This window comes from Mustela nivalis (genome assembly GCF_964662115.1).
Source record: "Mustela nivalis genome assembly, chromosome: 13".
NCBI lineage: Eukaryota > Metazoa > Chordata > Mammalia > Carnivora > Mustelidae > Mustela > Mustela nivalis.
The window spans coordinates 29,377,598-29,399,704 of NC_139032.1; the positions used below are offsets into that span (position 1 = coordinate 29,377,598).

At 40.7% G+C, this 22,107-nt stretch overlaps 1 protein-coding gene across 4 annotated transcripts in view; it reads right to left on the bottom strand.

Annotated features, from left to right (window-relative positions):
- Positions 1–22,107, bottom strand: part of FANCC (FA complementation group C) — a 283,427-nt gene that overhangs the window by 9,624 nt on the left and 251,696 nt on the right. For all 4 annotated transcript variants that reach the window (XM_082697226.1, XM_082697227.1, XM_082697228.1 and 1 more), the window contains 4 exons: positions 19,859–19,934; positions 17,133–17,214; positions 14,662–14,836; positions 10,300–10,506 (listed from right to left, as the gene is read on the bottom strand). In XM_082697226.1, coding sequence (XP_082553352.1) covers positions 10,300–10,506; positions 14,662–14,836; positions 17,133–17,214; positions 19,859–19,934 — 540 coding nt within the window. The remainder of the gene's footprint in view (positions 1–10,299; positions 10,507–14,661; positions 14,837–17,132; positions 17,215–19,858; positions 19,935–22,107) is intronic.

Genomic DNA, 22,107 nt, shown 5'->3' on the forward strand with positions numbered 1-22,107 from the left:
TTTTGGATGATAATTTTGCCAAGAGAGTATTCTTGCTTGTATTTTTTTTTTCCTGTTCATTCCTTTAGGTCTCTCATTTGTTATTAATTGCTTCTCTCTTTCTGCTTTTAAAATTTTCTCTTTATCTTTAATCTCTGACATGTTACTTATTACACATCATGGTGTACTAAGTTCATCTTGTTTGAAACTCTCTGTGCTTCTTGAACCTGGATGTCTATTTCTTTCCCCAGACTAGTGTAATTTTCAGCTATTATTTCTTCAGGTAAGTTTTCCGACCCTTTCTCTTTTCTCCTCTGGGACTCCTACAAAGCAAATGTTTGTTCACTTAATGTTGTCCAAGACACCCCTCCCCTTAACCTCATTTTTAAAAACTCTTTTCTCTGCTCAGCTTGGATGTTTTTCCATTACCCTTTCAGATCATTGATCCATTCTTCTGCATCCTTTAATCTACTGTTGATTCCCTATCATGTACTTTTCATTTCAGTTATTGTATTCTTCAACTTTTTTTTTTTTTTTAAGATTTTATTTATTTATTTGTCAGAGAGAGAGCGAGAGTGAGCACAGGCAGAGTGGAAGGCAGAGTCAGAGGAAGAAGCGGGCTCCCCGCGGAGCAAGGAGCCCGATGTGGGACTCGATCCCAGGACACCGGGATCACGACCCGAGCCAAAGGCAGCTGCTCAACCAACTGAGCCACCCAGGCATCCCTATTCTTCAACTCTTGATCGATTCTTTTTTATATTCTATCTCTTTGTTAAAGTTCTCAGTAAGTTCAGCTACTCTTCATTCTGAGGAGTATCGTTATGGATCATTACTCTGAACTCTTTAGCAGGTAGACTGGTTATCTCCATTTCATTCAGTTTTTTTCCCTGAGGTTTTGTGCTTGTTCTTCTGTTTGGAGCATATTCCTCTGTGTCTTCATTTTTCCTGACTTTCTGTGTTTGTTTCTATATATTCAGTGGTACAGTTACTTCTCCTAAACTTGAAAGAATGGTCATTTTCCATGTAGAATGTCTGCGCCTGGTGACTCTGAATGGATGTCTGAGTCTGTGTCTGGTGCAGGCAGGGGGTCCCAGGATGCTCTGTGCAAGGGGCCTATGACGGGACAGCAGAGGCCAAGGTGGGGAAGGGCTTGGTGGGCCCAGGGTGCTCTGCACTGAGGATATCTCAGCAAGTCACGTGGAGCCGAAGTGGTGCTAGACTGCATTTTTGTCACTTTGATGAGATGGCTGGAGCTAGAGTGAATGCTGACCAAGGCTTGGGCTATATAGGCTAGAGGCCCAGGCTCACAGAGGTGATAGGCTGACTGGGCACCTGAACCCTGCTCCCATCCATGCTATCAAGGTAGGGCGGAATGTAAACCATGGTGCTTGCCAAGGCCTTTGATCCGGAGAGAGTCCTCCCCTGCCCAGTGACTGTCAAGTTTCTAGGGATGGATCCTTTATATTTTAGTTGCTCTTTTAAATCACATTTTTATGTTTCCCAAGGTGTCTGGGGCTGTGTGGGCTAGAGGCATGGGGCTTGCTGGCTTTGGTGCCCAGACCTGCCTCATGTCTGTACTATGAAGGTGAAAGGAGAACATAAATCATGGTGCTCAGCAGTCCCTCTGACCCAGAGAATTCCAGCAGCTCCTTTACTATTTAGCAGGGCTCTAGGATTGATTCCTTTATATTTTAGTTGGCTTTTTAAACTATGGCTTTTTTTTTTTTTCTGTGCCCCAGGGCAGACAAATCTACTCATGGTCCCTCAGTACTATCCCTCTCCAAAATAGTTCCAGTGTGTGTGGGGTGGGGGCAGGGGGCAGATGGTTTCCCTTCGTTATTGTGTCTCCATCTTTCTTGCCATTCTCTATGTGGTCTATCTTCTGCTGTGCAGAAGATGTTCAGTCAGCCCTCAGTTCTTCAGAAGGAATTGTTCTATAAATAGGTATAGATTTGGTGTGTCCATGGAAATAGGTGAGTTCACCATCTTCCTAAATAGCCATCTTGGACCAGAATTTACAACTTAATTATTTTATAACTGGAAGCTTTTTCCTCTTAACTGCCTTCACCTGTTTCACCTTCCCTACCCCCCCCCCCCCAACAACCACCACTCTGGTAACTATCAATTTGTTTACCATATCTATGAGTCTGTTTCCATTTTATTTTGCTTTTTCATTTGTTTTATTTTTAAGTTTTTTTTTTAAAGATTTTATTTATTTATTTGACAGAGAGAGATCACAAGCAGGCAGAGAGGCAGGCAGAGAGAGAGGAGGAAGCAGGCTCCCCGCTGAGCAAAGAGCCTGATGCAGGGCTTGATCCCAGGACCCCGAGATCACGACCCGAGCTGAAGGCAGCAGCTTAACCCACTGAGCCACCCAGGCGCCCGTTGTATTTAAGTTTTAATTTTATTTTTTTAAATAGTCAAGGACATTTTAATTTTATCTATCTATCTACTTTAAGTAAGCTCTATGCGGGGCTTAAACTCATGACCCCAAGATCAACAGTTGCATGCTCTGCCAGCTGAGCCAACCAGGTGCCCCCATTTTGTTTTTTAGATTCCACATATAAGTGAAATCATATGGTGTTTATATTTCTTCTTTACTTATTATTTTTTTAAAAATCTTCTCTTTATTTTACTTAGCACAATACCCTCAAGGTCTATCTATGTTGAAATGGCAAGATTTCATTTTTTAAAATTTTTTATGGCTGAGTAATATTCCAAATACATACCACATCCTTTTTATCCCTTCATGTACTAATGGACACTTACGTTGCTTCCATATCTTAGCTATTAAAAATAATGCTACATTGAACACAGGGCTGCATATTATCTTTCTGAATTCATGTTTTCATTTTCTTCAGATAAATACCCAGAAGTAGATTTGCTGGATTATATAGTAGTTGCATTTTTAACTTTTTAAGGGACTTCCACATTGTTTTGTATAGTGGCTGCACCAATTTACAATCCTGCTGTAGTGTATAAGGTTCTCTTTTCTCCACAGTCCTGTCAACACACCTTGTGTCTTTTTGATAATAGCCCATCTGACAGGTGTGAGGTGATATCTCATTGTGGTTTTGATTTGTGGTTCCCTAATGGCTAGTGATGATGAGCATCTTTTCAAACATCTCTTGGCCATCTATATTTCTTTGGAAAAAATGTCTAAGTCCTCCGTTCATTTTTTAATCAGGTTTCCCCCCTTATGTTGTGTAAGTTCTTTTTATATTTCGATATTAACCCCTGATCAGATGTATGATTTTCAAAAATGTCCTCCCATTTAGTAGGCTATGTTTCATTTTGTTGATGGTTTCCCCCACTGTGCAAAAGCTTTTTAGTTTGAGGTAGTACCATTTATTTTATTTTAGCTTTTGTTGCCCTTGCCTGAGGAGACAACTTCAAAAAAAAAATATTGATGTTGAAGATGAAGAGCTTACTGCCTATGTTTTTTCTTCTAGGAGTTTTATGATTTCAGGTCTTATATTCAAGTCTTTAATCCATTTTGAATTTACTTTATATGCGGTGTAAGATAGTGGTACCGTTTTCCCAGCACCATTTATTGTCTTTTCTCCATTGTATATTCTTGTCTCCATTCCTGTAGATTAACCATATACGTATGGATTTATTTCTGGATTCTCAATTCCATTCATCTCTGTATCTATTTTTTGCCAATACCATACTGTTTTGATTATGATAACTCTGTAGTATAGTTTGAAATCAGGGCACATGTCACCTCCACCTTTGTTCTTTCTCAAGACTGTTTTGGCTATTTGAGATCTTTTTTAACCACAAATACACAAACATAAAAAATTTAGGTTTCTTTGTTCTAATTCTGTGAAAGATGCCATTGGTATTTTAGTAGGGATTGCAATGAATCTGCAGATTGCTTTGGGTAATAATTTTAAGAATGTTAATTCTTCCAAACAATCACCATAGAATATCTTTCCACTTATTTGTGTCATCTTCAATTTCTTCCATCAGTGTTTTATAATTTTCAGAGTACAGGTCTTTCATCTCTTTGGTTAAATTTATTCCCATAGGGTGCCTGGGTGGCTCAGTCCATTAAGCGTCTGCTTTGGCTCAGGTCATGATCCCAGGGTCCTGGGATCAAATCCTGCATTGGGCTCCCTGCTCAGTGGGAGTCTGCTTCCTCCTTTCCCTCTACCCCTCCCCGCTGCTCATATGCATACTTTCTCTCTCAAATAAATAAAATCTTTTTAAAAAGCAAATTTATTCTTACATATTTTATTCTTTCCAATGCAATTATAAGTGGGGCTGTTTTCTAAATTTCACCTTTTGATGCTTCATGATAGAAACATAACCCATTTCTGTATGGTAATTTGTGTCCTCTGACTTTACTGCATTCATTTATTAGTTCTAATAGTTTTTTGGTGGAGTCTTCAAATGGTGACAGTTTTATTTCTTCCTTACTAATAGAGATGCCTTTTTCTCCCCCCTTGCCTGATTGCTATGGCTAGGACCTCCAGTGATATGTTGAACAAAAGTGATGAGAGTAGCATCCTTGTCTTTTTTCCTTATCTTAGAAAAAACGCTTGCATCCTTTTTTCACCATTCAGGATAATGTTAGCTGTGGATTTGTCATATATGGCCCCTAATATGTTGAGGTACATTCCTTCTATATCCACTCTTTGAGAGTTTTTATCATAAATGGATATTAGCTTTGTCAGATACTTTTTCTGCAGCTGTTGAAATGATCATATGATTTTTTTTTTAATTTTTAATTTTTTATAAACATATATTTTTATCCCCAGGGGTACAGGTCTGTGAATCACCAGGTTTACACATTTCACAGCACTCACCAAAGTCCATACCCTCCCCAATGTCCATAATGCCACCCCCTTCTCCCAAACCCCCTCCCCCCAGCAACCCTCAGTTTGTTTTGTGAGATTAAGAGTCACTTATGGTTTGTCTCCCTCCCAATCCCATCTTGTTTCATTGATTCTTCTCCTACCCACTTAAGCCCCCATGTTGCATCACCACTTCCTCATATCAGGGAGATCATATGATAGTTGTCTTTCTCTGCTTGACTTATTTCGCTAAGCATGATACGCTCTAGTTCCATCCATGTTGTCGCAAATGGCAAGATTTCATTTCTTTTGAAATGGCTGCATAGTATTCCATTGTGTATATATACCACATCTTCTTGATCCATTCATCTGTTGATGGACATCTAGGTTCTTTCCATAGTTTGGCTATTGTGGACATTGCTGCTAAAAACATTCGGGTGCACGTGCCCCTTTGGATCACTACGTTTGTATCTTTAGGGTAAATACCCAGTAGTGCAATTGCTGGGTCATAGGGCAGTTCTATTTTCAACATTTTGAGGAACCTCCATGCTGTTTTCCAGAGTGGCTGCACCAGCTTGCATTCCCACCAACAGTGTAGGAGGGTTCCCCTTTCTCCACATCCTCGCCAGCATCTGTCATTTCCTGACTTGTTGAGTTTAGCCATTCTGACTGGTGTGAGGTGATATCTCATTGTGGTTTTGATTTGTATTTCCCTGATGCCAAGTGATATGGAGCACTTTTTCATGTGTCTGTTGGCCATCTGGATGTCTTCTTTGCAGAAATGTCTGTTCATGTCCTCTGCCCATTTCTTGATTGGATTATTTGTTCTTTGGGTGTTGAGTTTGCTAAGTTCTTTATAGATTCTGGACACTAGTCCTTTATCTGATATGTCGTTTGCAAATATCTTCTCCCATTCTGTCAGTTGTCTTTTGATTTTGTTAACTGTTTCCTTTGCTGTGCAAAAGCTTTGGATCTTGATGAAATCCCAGTAGTTCATTTTTGCCCTTGCTTCCCTTGCCTTTGGCGTTGTTCCTAGGAAGATGCTGCTGCGGCTGAGTTCGAAGAGGTTGCTGCCTGTGTTCTCCTCAAGGATTTTGATGGATTCCTTTCACACATTGAGGTCCTTCATCCATTTTGAGTCTATTTTTGTGTGTGGTGTAAGGAAATGGTCCAATTTCATTTTTCTGCATGTGGCTGTCCAATTTTCCCAGCACCATTTATTGAAGAGGCTGTCTTTTTTCCATTGGACATTCTTTCCTGCTTTGTCGAAGATTAGATGACTGTAGAGTTGAGGGTCTATTTCTGGGCTCTCCATTCTGTTCCATTGATCTATGTGTCTGTTTTTGTGCCAGTACCATGCTATCTTGATGATGACAGCTTTGTAATAGAGCTTGAAGTCCGGAATTGTGATGCCACCAACGTTGGCTTTCTTTTTCAATATCCCTTTGGCTATTCGAGGTCTTTTCTGGTTCCATATAAATTTTAGAATTATTTGTTCCATTTCTTTGAAAAAGATGGATGGTACTTTGATAGGAATTGCATTAAATGTGTAGATTGCTTTAGGTAGCATAGACATTTTCACAATATTTATTCTTCCAATCCAGGAGCATGGAACATTTTTCCATTTCTTTGTGTCTTCCTCAATTTCTTTCATGAGTACTTTATAGTTTTCTGAGTATAGATTCTGTGCCTCTTTGGTTAGGTTTATTCCTAGGTATCTTATGGTTTTGGGTGCAATTGTAAATGGGATTGATTCCTTAATTTCTCTTTCTTCTGTCTTGCTGTTGGTGTAGAGAAATGCAACTGATTTCTGTGCATTGATTTTATATCCTGACACTTTACTGAATTCCTGTATAAGTTCTAGCAGTTTTGGAGTGGAGTCTTTTGGGTTTTCCACATATAGTATCATATCATCTGCGAAGAGTGATAATTTAGCTTTAAAATTATTGATAAAATTTCATTACTTGTAATGAGTCTACTCAGATTTTCTACTTTGTATTCAGTCTTGGATGGTTACTTGTTTCTCAGAATTTATCCGTTTCTTCTAGGTTTTCCAATTTGTTGCTCTATAATTGTTTGTAGTAATCTCTTATGAGCCTCTGTATTTCTGTGGTGTCAACTTTAATTTTTTTCATTTCTGATTTTATTGATTTCAGCCCTCTTTTTCTTAATCAGTCTGGCTGAAGGTTTTTCAGTTTTATCTTTTTAAAGAACCACACTTTAGTTTTATTGATCTTTTCTTATGTGTTTGAGTGTGTGTGTGTGTGTGTGTGTGTGTGTGTGGTGCCTCTTTCATTTATTTATGCTCTGATCTTCATTAGTCCCTTACTTCTACTAACTTTAGGATCTGTTCTTCTCTTTGCAGTTCCTTTAGAAATAAAGGTAAAAGTTAGGTTGTGTATTTGGGGTTTCCTGTTTCTTGAGGGGAGCCTGTATTGCTGTGAACTTCTCTTTCAACTGTTTTTGCTGTATTAATTTTGGAAAGTTGATTCCATTTTCATTTGTCTCATGGTAGTTCATTAGTTTCAGGTGACAAAAATACCTCCAACACTTTCATGATTCAAAAATGCCTGTGGCTGACTTTTTGAAATAACTTTTAATATTAGACCAGTTTTAGATTTATAGTTTACTGAAAAGATAATGCAGAGAGATCGTGTATCTTCCACAACCAGTTTTCCCATTGTTAACATCTTAATTTTATAGTACATTTGTCACAATTAATAAACTGACATAGATATACTTTTAGTAACTAAAGGCCAAGCTTCATTTTGATCTCCTCAATTTTCCCCTGATGTCCCTTTTTGGTCCCAGGATCACATCCAAGATACATTATATTTAATTTTCAAGTCTCCTTATGCTCCTCTTGGCTGCAACAGTTTCTCACACTTTCCTTTTTTTGATGGTCTAGACAGTTTTGAGGAGTACTGGGTAGGTATTTTGTTGAATGCCCCTCAACTAGGACTTGTCAATTACTTTTCTCAGTATTAGACTGGGGCTACAGGTTTTGGGGAGGAAGACGACAGAAGTGCCATTTTCATCACATTATCCTAAAGGTAGCTATAATCAAAATGACTTATCACTATTCTCGTTGACCTTGATCACTTGGTTGAGGCAGTGGCTGAAAAGCAACTATTATACTTATACCTGGCCAGAGAGAAAACGTTAGTTGGTACTGAGGTCTATGGACACGCGGGACATTTTTTTTTTTTTTTTTTTTTAAAGATTTTATTTATTTATTTGACAGAGAGAAATCACAAGTAGATGGAGAGGCAGGCAGAGAGAGAGAGAGAGGGAAGCAGGCTCCCCGCTGAGCAGGGAGCCCGATGTGGGACTCGATCTCAGGACTCTGAGATCATGACCTGAGCCGAAGGCAGCGGCTTAACCCACTGAGCCACCCAGGCGCCCACGCGGGACATTTTTTAGCTTTCAGCTATGAAGTTCATCCACCCTAAACAGACTTGAAATTAAGTGAGGTATGCTCTGTATAAAAGTATACAATAGATTTTGTGCTGGGGTGGGTGCTGAGAAGGCACCCAGCATGCGTAACAGGTGAATCCTTTTCTGCTCTTGGCAGTGCCCAGGCTCCTGAGAGGACTTCTGTCTGAACATGAGAGGCAGGACTGACAGGCTGGCTGCTGCAGCCTGCCTGCTCCATGCTGACTGTTCTACTAGGACTGAGGAGAACCTCCCCAGTGCTGGCTTCTGAGATTCTTGGCAGTCCCACTTATCACTGGGACTCCCCTCATATTCACATTCAAACAGAACTTGCCCGGGGAAGGGAGCAAGAGGGGGCTGTCTGGGTGCTGGGAACATTCCTTTCTTGAGTTGGTTGCTGGCTGCATAGTTATTTTTGGTTTATGAACATTAATCAAGCTATTCATGTTCTGTATGTATATTACAAGTTAATAAAAAATAGAAACAAAAGCAAATAAAAATTCTAAGAGCCAGCAAGTGGGTGCTTTTTAAACTTGCTCTTTTAACCATTTTTAAATGGACAACTCACTGACATGAAGTAAATTCATAATACTGTACAACCATTACTATTATCCATTTCTAAAACTTTGCCTTTATCCCAAACAAACTCTCCATCCCTCTCCCCTGCCCAGCTCTTGGTAACCTCTAATCTACTTTTTGTCTCTAAAAATTTGCTATTTTAGGTACCTCATATAAATCAATTATACAGTATGTAACCTTTTGTGTCTTGGTTATTTCAGCATAATGTCCTCAAGGTTCATCCATGTGGTACCATGTATCAGAACTTCATTCATTTGTAGGGCTTAAAAATATCCCACTGTATATACCGACCACACTTTATTAATTTATTAATAAATTAATTGATTGACACTTGGGTTGTTTGCACCTTTGGCTGTTGCGCGTAATGCCATTATGAACAGGGGTGGCTAAGTTTCTGTTTAATTCTACAAATTCTTTCACAAAGAAATAGAATTGCCAGATCATATGGTAACTCTGGTTAATTTTTTCAGGAACCATCAAACTCTTCCACAGTAGCTGTACAATTTTAATATTCCCAACTGGAAATATGAGACTTAACAATTTCTTTCTTTTTTTTTTTTTTTTTTGAGAGTTCCAATTTCTCTACATCCTCACCAACACTTGTTCTTTTCCATTTTGTTTTGTCTATAATAGCCATCCTGGTGGGTGTGCATCATTTTGGGTTTTGTGGGTTTTGATCTGCACTTCCCTAATGGCAAATAATGTTGGGCATTTTTTCATGTGTTTAATGGCCATCAGTCTATCTTTGGAGAAAAGTCAATTTTGATCTGTTGCCCACCTTGGATTTAGATTTTTGCTATTGTTGATTTGTAAGAATTTCCAATATACTGTGGATACTAAACCCTTTCAGATATTTGATTCCCAAATGTTTTCTTCCCATTCCATGAGTTTGTCTTACTAATATCTTTTGATGAACAAAAGGTTTTCATTGTGATGAAGTTCAACTGACTTATTTGTTGTCATTGCCTGTGCCTTTGGTGACATTATCCAAGAAGTCACTACCTAATCCAATGCCACGAATGATACTCACTTCTGACTTAGACCATTCTTTATCCCTCACATCTTCTGGGTTTCAGGAAGGAATTCATTGTAAATAGCAAATATACATTTTTTTAAATTAACAAACAAAACTCTTTGGATTGCTACAGTGAACACACCTCACTGAAGAATTACTCCTCTTCATGAGGGGAATGGAGTCATGCAATGTAACTAAAAGAAGAAGTACATGGGGACACATAAGACCTAGCTTTGGCTATGGGCCCTGGTAGCAAGCTGTGACCTAGAAGTCCCCTTCTTTCTCTGAGCCTCCATTTTCTCTTCCATGTCATGAAGGTGTTGCAAGGGGACAGGCTCTGGGGTCCCAACTGTCCTGCCCATCCATGTTTGGAAAGCACCCTGGTACACACCCTTGTCAAAGGCCAGACCCTTGGCCTCTTCACTAGAGACAATCCACCTCTTTCTTGGAATGTGAGTGAGACAGTGTGCTACAGAAGGGGAGACTTACAAGGGTGAGGACTTCGCGGGCAATCACATGGGCTCTAGGAGTCCAGAGCAGGAAGTTCAGGAGGAGGCGCCTGATGAGCTGTTGACACAAAGGTGGTCTGGGGTCTCTGTCTTGGCTCTCTGCAGCTGCTGCCTGAAGATCCTCGGCTGAGAGACTCGGACTTCCAAGCAGCTTTTTGAGGCGGATGAGCACTGCCTTTACCTCTGCCTGGGAAGTATAAGGTGAGAGATTAAGGAAGAGTCAAGACAGGCACGGTTCTAGGATTTACTTGGGACTTTGAAGCAAGCCTCCAGAAAGAAGAGAGGACTGGTGCCCGAGGGAAGGCAAACAGAGGCGACTCATGTCTGAGCTTACACACTGCTCCACACAAACTCAAATGGGCGTAATGGAAACTTCTTGACTTTTCTTTCGTCTTGCTCACTAAGCAGCCAAGGCACCATGCCAGGAATTTTTTTTTTTTTTTTAAAGAAAGGAAATGGAGAAAAATCCTCAGCAGAATGCAGTCAGATTTTTATATTGTGGGGAAAAGAACAAAAAGCTCCTTGAAGACTCGCTCACTATCACAGCCACAAATCAATTAAAGCCCCATGCAACTGGACCTCCACTGAGCCAATGTTCCGATAAGAATGAGGTTTGCCTTTTGCCTTTTGCTATCTTTGAGGGAAGGAAACACACACACACCCCACATTTGTTTTGCTTTAGACACTAGGACAGTCTGTTCATACATGTTTAAAGCCCAAGCAGAGGTCACAAGTCTGTGGAATGCACATAATAATGGTGATTGTTGTAGGTCTGTGGGTTGTTTTTGCATTAAAGATTCTTATTTCATGCTGAGACTTCTGCTTGCTATAATGGTACATCAAGTTGTGACTTGGAAACAAAGAAAAAACTGAAAAGCCATAGATCCAAAATGCCACATGGCACTCATGAACAGCTATGTTCCGTCACTTTCGGAAGAATACTTGGGCCTATTCTGAGAATTCCCATGACCAATTTTATGGATTTTGTGTCCCCCCCCCCCCCCCCCGCACCGTGGAAGTTAGGGCCTCATTCAATGAAGTCTGTCATAAACTCCAGTACACTAGGAGTGCTGTGTGAGCTATTCTGACCACAGTCCAAGACCGTGAGAAACTGTACCATGGGGCTCTTCCACGGAGAATGGCTGCATTCCAGAAGGAGAGGGCTACTCTCTCACCACCTGCTTCTGTCAGCTGGGCCCAGCCTGCCCTCATCTGATGGCATCTATGGGAGCCCAAGACCCTCCTGCCATCTGAATGGTGTACAAAAATGTCAGAGCTTAGGAAGCTCTGCCTTCATATCCATTTTCTTCTTGACTGAAGAATATCTTCTTGACTTTCTGCCTTTGTCCAGTACTCCCTAAAACTGGTCTTCATTCCAGACCATCTTTCCCTTTAAATGCCTTTCGTGTCCATAACTTTAAATACTTTTTAATTTGTTTTTAGGTAAAAGACATAAGCTTTCTTTTCTAAGCAATACTTTTTATCCTGCATTATGAAAATTTACATATGCTCATGGTAGAATTAGAATAAAAAGCATATAACCCCACTACCCAAATAAAAGTTCTGATCTAACTTAATCTCAGACTGGTCCTGCTCCCTTTTCTCCAGAGGAGATGGAAGAAACCAGGTTCGCATCCTTCTCATCTTCTTCCCATGCCTTCTGAACACAGCACTATGTTTTCCTACAGTTTTCACAATGCACTGGAAGCGTGTCATGTATCTATGGTCTTTGAGAACATGATTTTTCATGGCAGAATGCTAGTTCATGGTTAGAATATGTCACAATTTATTTAGTCAGTTCTTTACTATTGAAAGTTAAGGCCATTTGTAACATCTACAATTACAATAATGCTCATGTCTTACACATAAATCTTTGTATGGCTCTCTAATTACTTCCCTAGGATAATTCCTCAAGGTAGAATGACAAAGTTAGAGAATGGCCTAATTCTTAGGGATATACAAAAACACAGGCATTTTTTGTTTTTACTGTGATCCAATTCAAAGTCAGCAAGAGAAGAGAGACACCGGCTGGCAGTGAACATGGTCTGCAGAGAGCAGGGTGGGACTTTGTGTGGCAGTTGCTCTTGCTTCCTCATTACTGAATCTCAAGGACGGCCGGAGAGACAGTGCTTCTAGCCACGGTTTACTATCAGGGCTGAGCAATTAACTGGATTTAATGACACATTTTGAGGAAAAGGCACAGATGTTGTCAGGCTCATTCAAATCTCCCAATAATCACATGTTCAAAGGCAGCTCACAGTTTGTTTCTCAAGTCACCCAACAGACCATCAAAGGGATTAAAGCTTGAAAAACCCAGGAGACCGAGAGGTATGTCTTACTAGTTAAACTAGGAAAACTGGGCCCATTTGCTCCTCGGGACGTCACACACACCAGCGCCTCCACCTGGGCACAAAGGAGGAAGAAAGAGGCTTTGGGATCACAAACATGAAGTGTGGCTTCAATCACAAGATGAATAGACACCTCTAACAGGGTAGCTAAGACGGAAGCCAGTATGCTGGCCCTAAACTAGCCTGAGTGAAGAAATTAATCTATTTTTTTAAGAGATTTTATTTATTTGAGAGAAAGCAAGAGAGAGCATGATCTGTAGGGGAAGAGGCAGAGGGAGAGGGAGAAGCAGACTCCCTGCTGAGCAGGAAGCCCAAGATCATGACCTGAGCTGAAGGCAGACGCTTACCCAACTGAGCTACCCAGGTGCCCAGAGCTAATCTATTTTTATCCAGTATGCCTAAGCATCCTGGAGTAAGAACTATGCACAGGTTTTATTTAAAAAAAAAAAAAAGAAAAAAAGACAAAGTTAAGTATTAGAAAGACATGCCAGTGCAGAACTTTCTAGAAATTACATTTTTTGGGGGGACAATTTATTTCTCTATAGTTCAAAAGTGAACCTCTGTTAGTTTTTATAATCAATACAGAATTTAACACATAACCTTCCAACTTAGCTTATAAACAATCAAAGTATATATAACAGGGTTTTGCAAATCCTTACTGCTACATACATTTTACCTACTACTATAATTAAAAATAAGGATTTCCCCTAATTAGAATTAGGAGTTCCCTTAATTAGTTTAATTGATATTTTAAAAGGGAAATAGAAGGCTTTCTTTTTAATCATACAGCAACCCTCAAATACATTTTGTGGATTATGATAATTTCTTTAAAATGTTCTATTTTGGGGCGCCTGGGTGGCTCAGTGGGTTAAAGCCTCTGCCTTCGGCTCAGGTCATGATCCCAGGGTCCTGGGATCAAACCCCACATCTGGCTCTCTGCTCCGGGGGAGCCTGCTTCCTCCCCCCTCTCTCTCTCTGCCTGCCTCTCTGCCTACTTGTGATTTCTCTCTCTCTGTCAAATAAATAAAATCCTTTAAAAAAAAATGTTCTATTTTTGATCCAAAATAAATTATCGTCAAATTTCAAGTTTCCAAAATCCAAAACTCTTTCCTTCCTCTACCATGCAAGCTTTTAAACAAGTAAAATATACTGACATATCTGTATTAGTCTCTGCTTTTTTCCAACAACGGAAAACATCAAGCAAATAGGAGCACTGTTCTCAATATAAAGAAACCTGTTCTCTTTAATTATTGAAATTAGCAAAAAATGCTAGCAGTTAACGTCTTAAAAACTGGCAAATAAATGTATGCAAGGGAGGTGCCAATGCCTTTAATCAAAGCGTGGCTTCCTGTAATCATTACACTCCACATAAAACAACAACTCTCTTTGCCACAGTCAGTCTAGCACTTAGTGGCTCTGTTATTTATGGAATGCCCAAGACCTTTTTCAGAAGCTAAGGGGTTAACATCAGATTACTTTAATAAGAGTTCTAAACAAAGCTGGTAATATGAGGACCTGTTGACTGATCAAAAAAGCAGTAAGTCAAGATAGGCCGGGCTGCTGATTAGAGAGAGGACTGTGCTCCTCAGAAGAGCAGTCAGACTCTGCAAAGCAAATGCTAGAGGACGTGGCCCCTGGGCCAGGAGCATCTGTAAACGAGGGCAGAGGTGGCAGCCGAGCAAGAACAGATAAAACGTGGGGGACAGAAGGGCTATGCCTCGTCTACTCGATGCCTCCGAAGAAAGCAGAGTGGCAGTGTCCTGTCTCTAGTTAACTCTGTGAGGAAAGAAGACGTCTCCGACCACACACCCAGCACGCACACACCTATCTGGGTGGACATCGACTTCCTTCCACAATGAACACAGTGAACACTCAGTGCTTAGGTGCCTGGGGGTTAGTAGAAGACAACCCCCCTACAGGGCCCCTTCCTACAGGATCCTTTCTGATCCCGAGACGGACCCAGAGCCCCGCACGCAGTGGGCCTTGCCACCCACCATGGTCTGTGCTCGCTGCAGACTCCCGTCACGTGGGCTGTAGCTGAATGCCAAGAGCCAGAGCAGGGCCTCAGGGGGTTCAGCTTCTGACATCACTAACTGCTCAGCCGCGATATCAGCCCATCCTCCAAAGTGAATGAACAAAAACCAGCACTCAAAGGGGCCTCCGTAGGACCTGGAACAGAACCAAAACACATGGCAGCCAGCAACTTGATTTCTTTCTCTTTTTGGTTCTTAAAGCTACTGTAATGTTTGTGAATGATTGGCTTAAATTGTTCTTATGCACTGAAGTACAACTTGCAAGGAATACAAGTTAGACTCAGAAAAGTAGCTCACAATGCCATGCTGAACCCATCACAGGGCCATCAAAGGCAGGTCTTTCAAAACACCAGGTGCCCTGAGGACTTCACACATTTAAAATTATATCCAAGGACCATGAGCGAGTACAGGCCTTTGACAAAGAAAGATTCAGGACCATGACCAACAGGAATGCTACAAGATGAGAACCTGCAGGCCTCGTCTGCTTTCTAGCTGACCTGCACAGCTGGGCTGCCGTGGAAAGTGGGGCCCCCAGCCATGAGGCGGCCACCCAGGCAGCTCCAGAGCAAGAAATGAGGGGGCTCCTGTGGGTCCAGATGGAGACCAGGGAAGGGACGCAGACAGAAACATGCACTATTTCCTTTCTGACAAAACACAGGGTTCTGGTCAGTATTTTGGCAATTAGGAATTTTGAATAGGCTGCATACTGTATTCTTTGCTGTCATCACATGTATGTCCGAGCTGGAAAGTTAGAAGCTTTTGTGAAGCTTTCCTTTTGTCATGCTGGGAACTGAGAGGTGCACTGGTTGTTGAAAGGGTAGACTTTGCTCAAGGAAATGACTCATTACTATGCACAGTGACACAGTGATATTAAGTCAGCAGCTTAATATCTCCCCTAGAGAAAATGGAGCAGGATTGGCCTGAGATCAGGGTAGTTCAGAACTTTCCTTCTGAACCAGGGAAACTCCTGGAACAGGAGAGTTCTGCACCTCCCTTGGTTGGATCTGGGCCTGCTGTATCTGTTCTAAAAACAAGTGATTAAATGTTATAAAACCAAGCTTGTGGAACAGTGGAGACAAAAGAAAGGAGGGTATTAATCTTCCTTGTCCCACAGGAGGGAGATGTGGTGCTCTGTGGGCCACCTCAGTGGTCGGCTGGGTTATGATGTCTCAAAAGCAAGGGACAGGCTCCACAGGGCCTCTCCCCTACAGACCTCACTATAACGTGAGCACCAGGGCTCTCTCACGCTTCCCGCTCACAGGTGGGCATTGCACCTGGATGAGAGCTTAGAGTGCGGCTTGCACAGATGGGCCTGGTCCTTGCTGTTTTCTGCCAGTAACTGAGCATGTGAGGCAGTCCCAGTGGCCAGCTAAGAAAGCATCTAAACCTGTTCACCCACTCCTCTCTGCAGGTGGAGACTGGGACCTACTTAAGGCAGATCTAGGTTAGGTAGGAGTCCCCCAGGGTTTGGGGGCTAGGTCCGGCTCTGCAACAGAGACAACCTAAAAGGATGCACATGGGAAAGGATGCACATGGGGCTGCCAGGTGTTACAGGTCATTACTATGGCCAAAACTCTATCCCTGCTTGGCTGCTAGTTCTTTTTGTCTCATTTATTGTTGGGGAGGGGTAGGTGAGTAACTGGCACAAAGCCTTCATTAGTGACTATGAACATAAGGAGGACCAACCAAACTGTGATGGCTCAGTGAGGAGATAATAGAGGATTTCAAGAGGGAATAGTGGCAGAAGGAACAAATAAAGACAAATAAAGTTTCAGTAGCTTAGTAGAGACAACAAATAAAATATTTACACTCTACAAAAAGTGTAAGTCAGAGGAAGCAGAAGGATATTATGCCACAATGAACATAGTAAAGCCCAAATGTGATTGCTTTTAGGAAAATAATGTGAGAGGGTACTTAGTATCATGTTAGAAATTAATTCATATTAGAATGGATTTTCTAACTTTAGACACACATTTATTAAAAAGAGGAGGAAAGGGGGGCATTTTATCCTACTGTGCAAGAGAAGAATTTCTCTTCCCTTGAGAGTAAGAGGAAAGGAGAAGCCAAGGGACCCAGAGGGCACTGCCCTTCTCCTGCGTGGCTGGGGGCGGGGCAGCATGTAGGCACCGCCTTTCTTACACAGTCTATTCTTCTCATTGTTATGCTTGTATATTTCAAAATCCAATACAGTTTCTACACAAGGTATTTACATATGTACCTGTTGATTCTGAGCTGCTCAAAGTGATACGTGTAGCTGGCTATGCGCTTCCTCCAACCTCAATCAGCAATGTGCTTACCTCTTCGGGGATGGTCGGTAATGCCGACCCCTGTCAGCCCTCCTACTTACTTACTTTACTTACTCCGTGAAGTAAAGATCAGCATCAAGAGAGAACACTACGATGCAGACCTAGGAGTCATCAGGATTTGCTTACCTGTGAGTCTGGTCTTCAACTATTTCTCGGAGCATTTCGGAAATATGTTTCAGTGGCTGGTGCCACAGTTCTTGTGGGATCTCTGTGGGCAGAGAGACACACCAGAGGGAACTGAAGAAAAGTCAAACCCATTAGGACTATCTGCTGCTAAGACCAGAAAAGCTTTGGAAAAAGGCCTTATTTCTCCTGGTCCATGGGACCCACACCACTGGCCTCATGCTATTCCCAGCCGATATCCATCCCTTAGGCCTGGGAAAACCTCATGTTACATAGAACTGAACTTCACAGGCTCTTTAACTCAGGTACACGGAAAGCGACAAACCGCATAAGCAGCCTGCCCTCGGACTGGAAATGTTGTAGGGCAGATAGCCCAGGTTTTTTTCTTCTTTACCCCCCACCCCATCACTGACAATTTATGATTTCAAAGTACATGGAGATGGTGATTAAAGTCAACAAGGAACTAAGGATAGGCTGTCCAACTGTTTTTCTATGACTATGATAAATTCAGAATATGATTTCAGGTTTAAACGAAACAAAAGGCCAGGAAAATAATACACGGTATCCTACAAACAAATGTCCTTTCTTGAGTTAGTTTTTCTGGTTTGACAATAATCCTATGATTTTAGACACATCTGAACCTGTATGTGTCTGCAGTTCAAAACAACATCTAAAAAAGTTACCACTTTTCCATGTGGTGACAGATTCTATAATTAAATACATCAGAGGATAATGTAAGTGATGGGGTAGGCACTGCCAGCGACTCCACAAATGTCACGGATACAGGATCATATGTTATCTTTCCCTCCTTTGAATGTCCGTAAGACTTCACTGGTAGCCTCTGAAGGCGTTTCATTTTCTTCTTTGTATTAATTATTTCGACCCTCATTTCATGTGCCTCTCTACTTGTAACTCTTGGATAGTCAGGGCTCATAAGTGATCTTTTATACCCCACAGGTCTTTACAGTGGGCACAAAATCAATTTCTGATGAATAGAAAATTCTACTATTAAAAAATACTTCAGGGACATCTGGGTGGCTCAGTCAGTTAAGCGTCTGCCCTCAGCTCAGGTCATGATCCCGGGGTCCTGGGATTGAGCCCCACATCATGCTCCCTGCTCGATGAGGAGCCTGCTTCTCCCTCTGCCCCTCCTTGTGCTCTTTCTTTGTCTCAGGTAAGTAAATAAAGTATTAAAAAAATACTTCAGGGGCACCTGTGTGGCTTAGAGGTTAAAGCCTCTGACTTCGGCTCAGGTCATGATCCCAGGGTCCTGGGATCGAGCCCCCCATCGGGCTCTCTGCTCAGCAGGGAGCCTACTTCCCTTCCTCCCTCTCTGCCTGCCTCTCTGCCTTGTGATCTCTGCCTGTCAAATGAATAAATAAAATCTTAAAAAAAAAATACTTCAATTTGTGAACTTAACATTTTACCCCCCAAAAGTAATATGCTGAAAAAAAGAATAGCAGGAACTACTGCTAAAATTCACTTACTTATTTTTGGACATAAGTCTGGGACAGTCACACAAAGGAAAAGGTAAATGGCTGACATCATGCCCAAGGTATCACCTTAGTCTTTTGTTTATAGATTTCCCAACTTAAAAACTAACAATTCCCGTATTTTTTCTGGAGCTCATTCAGCTTTTCACACAGGCTGAGCCCAGGCTTCTCTAATTTGACCTAAGCTGTAAAGTGTACCCCTAGAAAGAGAAATGCTGACTTAGTTCTGTCTCGTTATCAAGGTTTTCTCATTGTGTTCCCACAGGATGAGTTTCATAACACTGTCGACCACAGGTTCCTTTAGCCTCATTATCACCTCTACCACTCGCACCTGAGCGGAGGGGCTCAGATAGGTCACTCTGGGTGAGAATCTACAGCTTCTGGAAAAAGGAACAAGAACTGGATTTTGTAAATTGCTCTGAAACTTTGAATCATCTGCTTTCCTTGATTAAATCAATTTACTCACGTCTCGGGAAAAAATGCAAGGAAAACTGACATAAGAAAGGAGTATTACCAGATCTTCTATCTTCTTTTTCCCTCCACAGTTAAAAATGCCTTCTTCTCTGGCAGAGTCTCTGCCTTTCCCTCAGATGCCAGGCTTCCATGAGAAGGACTTTATTCTCCATGCCTGAAATGGAGCCTAAACACAAGTTCCTGCACATGCTAACAAGTCCACCCCAGTTGGGTTAAGGATGGAATCAACACTTTCCCAACTGGATGTGGCCAATGGAAGGCTGGTAAATGAGATTAGAGAAGGCCATGATCTATACACTTAACTGAATTCTTTCAAAAGTCTTCCCTTGACTCAGGAGAAATTTCCCCTAAATTTCCTAGGCTTTGTTCATCATTTTATCTTTCCTTCTGTAACAAGTGGCACAGAGTAGAAAGAATGAAATACAAACGTCTTCCTCAGCCAAATCTTAGCCTGTTCCTGGCACTCAGGTGGATCTGGCTAGCACCAGTAGAGGCCTATGTTATCTAGAGCAGACTATCAAAACCTAATGAGAGAATGATTTTTTCCTTTCTTTTGGTAAGTGATGATAACTGGGAAGTCCAGAAAATTCTCATATCAAAATCCCACAGAATGTGAGACCCTGAGAGGTTGAAGGGATGTTAGAGATGACCAAGTCCATCTCCCCTGTTTTATAGATAAGGGACTGGTAGTGAAGGGTCATGATGTGTCCATGTTCTTTCTTAGAAATTATTTTAATATGATCAGAATCAACTTTCACATACCTTTTGGGTGTTGCAGCAGCACCATAACAAGAGACGGAGAGCCATAAGGAAAGTAGGTCTTGAATGTAAACTTCAGCTACAATAGAATAAAAAATTCAAAACCACATGAACATTTGGGTTGAAAGAAATATTAAGAAAGAACAAAATACTGCATCATCTGCCCCAAAAAGATCTACTAGTACCAGCATGGTCAGAATGTTTTCTTAAACGTTTATTTTTTAAAAAGTGCTTCCAATAACCTTGTAAATATGTTCCAGAAAAATGAACCTTTTTGAAATCATCTTCTGAGGCTTAAGAAAAATAAAGTTATGTTCCTGGTGTCGTTATAGCAGTTTTTTACCTCACCTGAACCCAATTATGCACATAAATCTCTTATTTAAGTGAGAGTTTCCAAGGCAGTTTGAGATGCTAGGTATTCCAGCATGATTTTTTAACAACAAAAAAAGCATGAAACAACAATGGTGCTCACAATACTTTGAGGGCTAAAGTGCTATAGTTTTTTATACCCTCTGAACGCAGAGTGGCTTTTAAGTACTTTTATAAAAAATTAAATGAAAATCTAGAAAGAGTGAAGTCAAAACAGAGAACATTTCTGTCACCCCAAGAAGCTCCTTTGTGGTTCTACCACTCCCCAGCAACCAATATTTGGATTTCTGCAAGAGAGTTTAGTTTTGCTTATTCTTGAATTTCATATAAATACAAAGAGTACGCATTCTTTTGTGTCTGGTTTGGCTCCACATCTTTTTTTTTGAGATTTCCATGTTAACTATGCTTGAGTCATTCTTACATTCTTTTTTATCGCCTGTAACAATCACTGTATGAATATACTGTAATGTTTATTTATTCTCCTACTGAGGGGTATTTGGGTTGTTTCCGGTTTGGGGTATGAAAAAAGCATCAAATTAACATTCATATTTATGTCTTTTCATAGACATGTGCTTTCATTTTTCTTGCGTAAATACTACAGAATGGAATTACTGAGTAGATGCCTGTTTAACTTTATTAAGAAAACGCCATGTAGTTTTCCAAAATGGTTGTACCATCTCACATTCCACCAGCAATTTATGAGAATCCCAGTTGTTCCACATAGCAAACATTTGAATATTGTCAATCTTACTAATTTCAGCCACTTCAATAAGTATGAAATGTCACCTCTTTCTGCATTTACTATGCATCTTCTTGACAGCAAATGATGTTGAGTGATTTTCATGTGTTTACTGCCAATTTATATATCTTTTTTGAAGTGTGTATTCATTTCTTTTGTACATTTTAAAAAAACGAGTTGTTTCTTAGGGAGTAAGAGCTTTATGTAATCTAGACACAAGTTCTCTGTTAAATGTATGTATTAAAAATATTTTATCTTGCCTGGTGGCTTGCTTTTTCACTTTCTTAACAATGTTTACCAAAGAAAAGAAAATTTTCATTCTGATGAAATCTATAATTTACCCATTTTTTCTTGTATGGTTTATGGTTTTTTTTTTCATCCCTTGTAAGAAATCTTAGATGGTTCCAATGTAAAATATATATATATATTCTCCTACATTTTCTTCTAGGAGCTTTATAGTTTTAGCATTTATGTTGAAGTCTATGATCCAACTCAAATTAATTCTTGTAGTTGTGAGGTAGAGGTTCTTTTTTGCCATATAGATATCCAGCTTTTTCAGCCCATCTGTTCAAAATTGAATTGCCTTTGTGTCTCTGTCAAAGACCAACTGACTATACACGCACATATACATGTATATATAAAGGATGAACTATATGGATATGTATTTCTAGACTCTTCACTCTTCAGTTCTACCATCTATCTATCCTTTTGCTGATACCTCACAGTCTTGATCATGTAGCTTAAATTCTTGAAATCAGGTAGTATGAGTCTGCCAGGTTTTTTGTGTTTTTTTTTTGTTTTGTTTTTAATTTGTTTTTCAAAATTGTTCTGGATATTGTTCTGGAATTATATGGGTTCTCTCTTTAAATATTTGTTTCTTTAAGCAATGTTCTGTAGTTTCCAGCGTAGAGGTCTTATACATCTTTTATTAAATTTACTTCTAAGTATTATTTAAGATTAATTTATTTATTCTGGTAGGGGGAGGTCATGTGGACAAGGGGCGGAGGGAGAGGAAAGGCAGATTCCTCATTCAGCACAGAGCCCAATGCAGGCCCAATCTCAGGACCCTGAGATCATGACCTGAGCCGAAACCAAGAGCTGGACACCCAACTGACAGCGCCCCCCAAGCGCCCCTTAAGTATTT